At 47.0% G+C, this 8,868-nt stretch overlaps 1 protein-coding gene across 1 annotated transcript; it reads right to left on the reverse strand.

Moving 5' to 3' along the window:
* Positions 1-698: 698 nt before the first annotated feature.
* Positions 699-8,868, reverse strand: LOC138890408 (uncharacterized). The gene is made up of 4 exons (XM_070173790.1): positions 8,686-8,868; positions 8,432-8,622; positions 5,285-5,336; positions 699-926 (listed from the first exon to the last, which is right to left on the reverse strand). The coding sequence occupies exons 1-4, from the start codon at positions 8,866-8,868 to the stop codon at positions 699-701; spliced, it is 654 nt and encodes a 217-aa protein (XP_070029891.1).

The following is an 8,868-nucleotide window of genomic DNA, read 5'->3' on the forward strand; positions in this document are numbered from 1 at the left end:
ATCAACCACCTCCTCGAAGGTGGCACTTGTCACCCTCCTTCTAGTCCTAGGAATACGAAGCTGGTAAGTAAGGCCATCAACAAATCTCCTGATCCTCTCTCGGTCCGTCGGAACCAACCAGATGGCATGAGAAGCCAACTCAGAAAACCTCCTCTCATACTGGGACATGGTCATCTCCCCCTGACGCAGCCACTCAAACTGCCTACACAGCTCCTCTCTGCGAGACTACGACACATACTTCTCTAGGAAGAGGACGGAGAACTACTGCCAAGTAAAGGGTGCTGCACAACAGGCCTACGCCTCTCAAAATCCTCCACCCAAGTGAAGGCATCCCTCGAGAACTGAAAGGTGGGAAATGCCACACCGCTAGACTCAAGAATCCCTGCTGTACGAAGCATCCGCTGGCACTTATCCAAGAAACCCTGGGCATCCTCGCCCTCTGCTCCGCTGAATGTCGGAGGATAGAGTCTACCAAACCTCTCAAATCGACGCTGCTCATCATCCGACATAACTGGTACTACAAACTCCTTAGCTGGTGCAACCGACTGGGCTGGAGGTGCCCCCGACGTGTGAAGTCACTGCACTACCTGCTCAGGCGTGCGAGCAGCGGGGGTATGATTGCCTCCCCTGACCTGTAAAGTAGCTGCTGATGTAGTGGCTGAAACTGCCTGAGCCAGGCCTGTGCAAACTGATAAGATCTATGCCAAGGCCTCCTGAAGACCCGGAATCACGATAGGCACAGCAGGTGCTTGAACTGGTGCTGCTGGAGCATCCATAGCTGGAGCCTGATCTTGAGCTAGGGCAGCTGGTGGGTCTATAGGTGCTGCCCTTGCTACTCTGCCTCTGCCAGGACTAAGAACTCTGGTGGCCTCCGCTGGTGGAACTGGTGGTCGTCCACCCCGTCCGGTAGCTCGTGTCCTCACCATCTGTGAGAGAATAGAATAACGGAAGTTCAGTACTTGGATCAACAAGTTCGCACGATAAGAATTTCAAGAATATAAAGTTTTTCCTAAAGGTTCTACAGCCTCTCGAGGATAAATACAGATGTCTCCGTACCGATCCGCGAGACTCTACTAAATCGGCTCATGACTCGCGAGACCTATGTAACCTAGGCTCCGATACCAACTTGTCACGACCCCAAATATCGGTCATGATGACGCCTATCACATTACTAGGCAAGCCAGACCATCTATCAAACCACAACCCATTTTTGTTCTTAATAAATCATTTGCTAACACAGTTTAATTACCAGTTATCATAATAAGTGTGTAAATCAGCAAGTTAGATATGCGGAAGTCAACAAGACATAAAAACTACACAGCACACACTGATCTGATGTCACAAGTCTAGAGCCTCTAATACAAGTCTGAACAACCTACTACATAGATAGGCTAGGAATGCGGAAAAGTAATAAGATAGAAGGGAGAAATCAGGGCTGCGGACGCCATGCAGCTACCTCGAAATCCCCAGCAAATGCTGAACGACTGAAAAGCTCTCACTCGGCCTCTGGGGCACCTGGATCTGCATGCAAGGTGCAGGGAGTAATGTGAGTCCTCCGACCCAGTGAGTAATAAAGATAAATAATGACTGAAAGTAAGAAAACACGTATATACAAGGTATTCTATAACGAAGCAATTAAATAGGTAATTTGTAAGCAATAAACCAATGAAGAGCAAAATAAAGTACTTCTACAACAAATAAATCGGTAATTGACAGACAGTTAAGATAGAGTAAACACATAGAAGGTCACCCCTCGGGCACAGTATCAACAATTTCCGCCCCTCGAGATCAATCTCACATCACAATGGGGACCCGCGCTCACTGGGGGTGTGCAGACTCCAGAGGGACGCCTTACGGCCCAAGCGCAATATCAAGCCATCTCGTGGCATCAAATCTAGGCCCTTGGCCTCATATCAATCAAGCCACCTCGTGGCGAATACATTTATCTCAGGCCTTCGGCCTCATATCAGTATCAATGTTCCTCACAATATAGGCCCCCGACCTTACTCAGTCCAAAAATCATCACAAGCCCCTCGGGCAATAGTAAAACAGTGTTTTCAGCCCAAACATCAATTTAAAATATCATTTAAGTCTTGAAAACTGAGAGAGAATGGCTGAATAGTAAAAACAGTGGTAAAATATCATGACTGAGTTCAAGTAACAAGTCAAAACAGTGAGAAAATATCAATAAATAGCCCCGATGAGTTCAAATAGTTGGCAATAGGCCCAAATATGGCATTCAACCCAAAGAATGATGACAACACACAGTTTACAATCAAATACGTGGTAAAATCATCAATCGGGACGGACCAAATCACAATCCCCAAAAGTATACGACCCCACGCTCATCATCAAGCGCGTGTCTCACCTCAGTATAACACTATGATGTGCAAATCTAGGGTTTCAAACCCTCAGAACATCATTTACAATCATTACTTATCTCGAACCGGCTAACTCTCTAGCTCGCGACGCCTTTGCCCCTCGAATCGGCCTCCACGCGCGTTGTATCTATCCAAATTCAGAACGAATACGTCATAATATGCTAAGGGAACAAAGCCCAAGCGAGAACAATCAAAAAATACCAAAAATCACGAAATTAGCAAAACCCGAGCCCCCGGCCCACTTCTCGAAACTCAGAAATTTTCACATCATTAGATTCTTCATCTCCTCACGAGTTCATACACATAAAAAATACAAGAATCGGAGTTCAAATGACTCCTCAAATCCTCTATTAAAGGCCTCTTAAACTCAAGCCCTAAACCTCCATTTTTAGTCCTTTAATCCCTTAATTTCAATCCTAAATCATGAAATTCTACCATAGAAATGTATTTTAAGTCTAAAATCCTTACCTCAACGAAGTCTCTTTGATTTCTCTTTTTAAAATCGCCCAAAGCTCCCAATTCCGAGTTCAAAAATGGTTAAACCCTTCAAAAAACGCAAAGAAAGAATATATATACATTCTGCCCAGGGGTTTTCGCATCTGCGACCCTCCACCGCTTCTGCGGTACTGTATTTGCGGTCACAAGTCCGCTTCTGCGGAACTCACTTAACCAGCCCAAATCCGCACCTGCGATCGCCCTTCCGCATCTGCGATTTTGCAGATGCGGCCCAAAACTCCGCTTCTGCGATTCCTGACCCTTAGCCCAAATCTCACATTTGCGGCCTTCTCCCTCGTACGTGCGACACCACACTTGCGGTCCTCAAGCCGCAGGTGCGAAAACACCAGAAGCAGCAATTTTCTGAAATCTCTTAAGTCCCGATTCTTCCCGTTAACCATCCGAAATCACCCCCGAGGCCCCCGGGACCTCAACCAAAAGCACAAACATGACCCAATACCTTATTCAAACTTGTTCCAATCATCAAAACACTTCAAACAACATCAAATTACCCAAAACTCATCGAATTCAATCCTAAGTTTCTAAAATCTTCCGAAACACACTTTTGATAAAAAATCATACCAAACTACGTCCAAATGACCTGAAATTTTACACACACATCCCAACTGACACAACGAAGCTACAACAACTCTCAAAATTCCATTCCGACCCTTATATCAAAATCTCGCCTATCAATCGGAAATCGCCAAAATATCATTTTCGTCAATTCAAGCCTAAATCTACTACGGACCTCCAAAATCCATTCTGATCATGCTCCTAAGTCACAAATCACCTCCCAAAGCTAACCGAACCATCGCAACTCACATCCGAGCCCTCTATCACTTAAGTCAACATCCGTTTGACTTTTCCAACTCATACTTTCTTAAAAGAGACTAAGTGTCTCATTTCTGACCAAATCCTCTCCGAACTCAAACCGATCAACTCGATCACATAAAACATAGATAACGAAGCATAACGAAGCAGAAATGGGGGAAAACGGTGTGGTAACTCATGAGACGTCTGGTCGGATCGTCACATCCTCCCCAACTTAAACAAACGTTCATCCTCGAACGAGTCAAGAAACATACTTGAAGCCTCGAATAGGTGAGGATATCTGCTCCGCATCTCCCGCTCGGTCTCCCAGGTAGCCTCCTCCACGGGCTGACCTCTCCACTGCACTTTCACTGAATCTATATCCTTTGACCTCAACTTTCGAACCTGACAACCCAAAATAGCTACTGGCTCCACATCGTAGGTCAAATCATCATCTAGCTGAACTGTGATGAAGTCCAAAACATGAGACGGATCCCCAATATACTTCCAGAGCATATAAACATGAAATACCGGATGCACACTCGACAAGCTGGGTGGCAAAGCAAGCTCATAAGCCACCTCCCCAATCCTCCGAAGCACCTCAAAAGGCCCAATGAACCGAGGACTCAATTTCCCTTTCTTCCCAAATCTCATAACACCCTTCATGGGTGAAACCTTCAACAGAACCTTCTCGCCAACCATGTAGGACACATCTCAAACCTTCCTATCAGCATAACTTTTTTGCCTCGACTATGTTGTACGAAGCCTCTCTTGAATCACCTCCACCTTCTTCAAAACATCCTTTACCAAATCAGTCCTCAATAGCCTAGCCTCACCGGGCTCGAACCAACCAACTGGAGATCTACACTACCTCCCATACAAAGCCTCATATGGAGCCATCTGAATACTCGACTGGTAACTGTTGTTATAAGCAAACTCTGCAAGCGGTAGAAACTCATCCCAAGATCCTCGGAAATCAATAACACAAGCACGCAACATGTCCTCCAATATCTAGATAGTACGCTCGGATTGCCCGTCCGTCTGAGGATGAAAAGCTGTGCTCAAGTCCACCTGAGTACTCAACTCTCTCGCATGGCTCTCCAAAACTGCGAAGTAAACTGAGTAGCTCTATCTGCAAAGATGGAAACCGAAACACCATGCAAACGAACAATCTCTCGGATATAGATCCCTACCAACCGCTTTGAAGAATATGTAGTACACACAGGAATAAAGTGTGGACTTGGTCAGCCGATCCACAATCACCCAAATAGCATCGAACTTCTTCAAAGTCCGTGGAAGTCCAACAGCAAAGTCCATAGTGATCCTCTCCCACTTCCACTCAAGAATAACCATCTGCTGAAGCAAGCCACCCGATCTCTTATGCTCATAGTTCACCTGCTGACAATTGAGACACCGAGCTACAAATCCCACAATATCTTTCTTCATTCTTCTCCACCAATAGTGCTGCCTCAAATCCTGATACATCTTCGCGGCACTCGGATGGATGGAATACTGCGAGCTATGGGCCTCCTCCAGAATCAACTCCCGAAGCCCATCCATATTGGGCACACAAATCCGGCCCCGCATCCTCATACCCCTTCATCACCGATGGTCACATCTCTGGCATCATCATGCTGAACTATGTCCCTGAGGACAAGCAAATGCGAATCATCATACTGGCACTCTCTGATGTGATCATATAAGGAAAACCGAGAAACCACACAAGCCAACACTCGACTGGGCTCCGAAATATCCAACCTCACAAACCGATTGGCCAAGTACTGAACATCAACTGCAAGAGGTCTCTCCCTAATTGGGATATATGCCAAACTCCCCATAGTCACTGCCTTTTGGCTCAAAGCATCGGGAACCACATTGGCCTTTCCCGGATGGTACAATATAGTGATATCATAATCCTTAAGCAACTCCAACCATCTCCGCTGCCTCAAATTAAGATCCTTTTGTTTGAACAAATGCTGAAGACTGCGATGATTACTGAACACCTCACAAGATACGCCATACAAGTAATGCCTCAAAATCTTCAATGCATGAACTATGGCAGCCAACTCCAAATCATGAATGAGGTAGTTCTTCTCATGGGGCTTCAACTAACGAGAAACATAATCAATAACTCTACCCTCCTACATCAATACACAACCAATCCCAACTTTCGAGGCATCACAATACACGGTATATGAACCCAAAGCTGATGGTAAAACCAATACTGGAGTTGTGGTCAAAGCTATCTTGAGCTTCTGAAAGCTCTCCTCACACTCGTTCGACCATACAAATGAAACACCCTTCTAAGTCAACTTGATCAAGGGCGATGCGATGGATAATAATCCCTGAACAAACCGACGATAATAGCCTGCCAAACCAAGAAAACTACGAATCTCTGTGGCTGAGGACGGTCTAGGCCAACTCTGAATTGCCTTTATCTTCTTCGGATCAACCTGAATACCCTCGCTGGACACCACGTGCCCCAAGAAAGCCACTGAATTGAGCCAAAACTCACACTTGGAGAACTTTGCATAAAGCTTCTCCTCCCTCAATCTCTGCAACATAACTCTCAAATGCTCCGCGTGCTCCTCTTGACTACGCGAGTACACCAGAATATCATCAATGAACACGATCACAAACGAATCAAGATAAGGCTGAAATACACTGTTCATCAAATGCATGAATGCTGCTAGGGCATTGGTCAGCCCGAAAGACATAACATAGAACTCATAATGACCATATCTGGTCCTGAAAGTAGTCTTAAGAATATCTGAATCCTTGATATTCAACTGGTGATAGCCCAAACGGAGATCAATCTTGGAGAACACTCTTGCTCCCTGAAGCTAGTCAAATAAATCATCAATGCGAGGCAAGGGGTACTTGTTCTTAATTGTTACCTTGTTCAATTGCATATAATCAGTGCACATTCTCATTGTGCCATCCTTTTTCTTCACAAACAGAACCGGCGCACCCCAAGGTGACACACTAGGCCGAATGAACCCCTTATCTAGGAGTTCCTAAAGTTGTTCCTTCAATTCATTTAACTCCGATGGTGCCATACGATACGGCGGAATAAAAATAGGCTGATTGCCGGCACTAGGTCAATACCAAAATCAATATCCCTGTCTAGTGGCATGCCTGGCAGGTCCATATGAAATACATGGGAAAATCCCTCACAACTGGTACAGAATCAATACTGGGAGTCTCAGCTCCGACATCCCTCACAAACGCTAGATATGAAAGGCAACCCTTCCCAACTATATGCTGGGTCATCAAGAAAGAAATCACTCTACTAGGAACATAATCAGTCACACCACGCCACTCGATCCGCGACACACCCGACATAGCCAAAGTGATTGTCTTAGCATGACAGTCCAGAATAGCACGGCACGGAGATAACCAATAAATGCCCAAAATTACATCAAAATCCACCATGCTCAATAGCAAGAGATCCACTCGGGTTTCCAAACCCCTAATAGTCACCACACATAACCGGTACACACGGTCTACAACAACAGTATTGTCCACCGGGGTAGATACATGGATAGGTAAAGCAAGAAACTCATGGGGCATACCCAAATAACGAGCAAAGTATGATGACACATAAGAAAAGGTGGAACCGGGATCAAATAATACAGAGGCATCTCTATGGGAGACTGAAACAATACCTGTAATGACAACATCTAAAGCAATGGCACTGGGTCTGCCTAGGAGTGCATAGAAACGGGCTTGATCTCCCCCTGATCGACCTCCACCTCTGGGGAGACCCCTGGCTGACTGACCTCCACGCCTAGCTAGTGGAGCGGGTGGTGATGAAGAGACTAGCGCCGAAGCCGAAGACTGAGCCCTCTGCTGGGACGAATTAGCAACACGATGAGGATACTACCTTCATATGTGGCCCATGTCGCCACACTTATAACAACTCCCAGGTGCTAGAGAAGGGGACTGAAGGGAACCCCTCGCATCGGAGTGACTAGCAGATGCACTCGGCATATAAAAACCCTGAACCGATAGAGCACGAGATGAACTCTGGGCTGGAAGGGCGCTGAGTGATGACTGGACCTACTGATATCCATGATAACCAAGACCCGAAGATGCCCCATGATAACCTGGGCGGGCGAACTGAGCACGCCTGAATGAACGACCTCTACCATGCTGAAACTGGCCCCTCGAAGGAGCACCACCATAACTGCCCGATCCTCGAGGCCTCTTGGTCTCCCTCTACTCTCGCTCCTCATGGCGAATAGTCTCAATCTCACGAGCGATATCAACCACCTCCTCAAAGGTGGCACCTATCACCCTCCTTCTAGTCCTAAGAATACGAAGCTGGTAAGTAAAGCCATCAACAAATCTCCTGATCCTCTCTCGTCCGTCGGAACCAACCAGATGGCATGACAAGCCAACTCAGAAAACCTCCTCTCATACTGGGACATGGTCATCTCCCCCTAACGCAGCCAATCAAACTTCCTACACAGCTCCTCTCTGCGAGACTACAGCACATACTTCTCTAGGAAGAGGACGGAGAACTACTGCCAAGTAAAGGGTGCTGCACAACAGGCCTATGCCTCTCAAAATCCTCCAACCAAGTGAAGGCATCCCTCGAGAACTGAAAGGTGGGAAATGCCACACCGCTAGACTCAAGAATCCCTGCTGTACGAAGCATCCGCTGACACTTATCCAAGAAACCCTGGGCATCCTCGCCCTCTGCTCCGCTGAATATCGGAGGCTAGAGTCTACCAAACCTCTCAAATCGACGCTGCTCATCATCCGGCATAACTGGTACTACAAACTCCTGAGCTGGTGCAACCGGCTGGGCTGGAGGTGCCCCCGACATCGGAAGTCCCTGCACTACCTGCTCAGGCGTGTGAGCAGCGGGGGTATGATTTCCTCCCCTGACCTGTGAAGTAGCTGCTGCTGTAGTGGTTGAAACTGCCTGAGCCAGGCCTGTGCAAACTGATAAGATCTATGCCAAGGCCTCCTGAAGACCCAGAATCACGATGGGCACAGCGGGTGCTGCTGGAGCATCCATAGCTGGAGCCTGATCTTGAGCTAGGGCAGCTGGTGGGTTTATAGGTTCTGCCCTTGCTACTCTGCCTCTGCCAAGACCACGACCTCTGGTGGCCTCCGCTGGTGGCACTGGTGGTCGTCTACCCCGTCCGGTAGCTCGTGTCCTCACCAT

The sequence above is a fragment of the Nicotiana sylvestris genome, chromosome 4, assembly GCF_000393655.2.
Source record: "Nicotiana sylvestris chromosome 4, ASM39365v2, whole genome shotgun sequence".
In the NCBI taxonomy this organism is placed as follows: domain Eukaryota; kingdom Viridiplantae; phylum Streptophyta; class Magnoliopsida; order Solanales; family Solanaceae; genus Nicotiana; species Nicotiana sylvestris.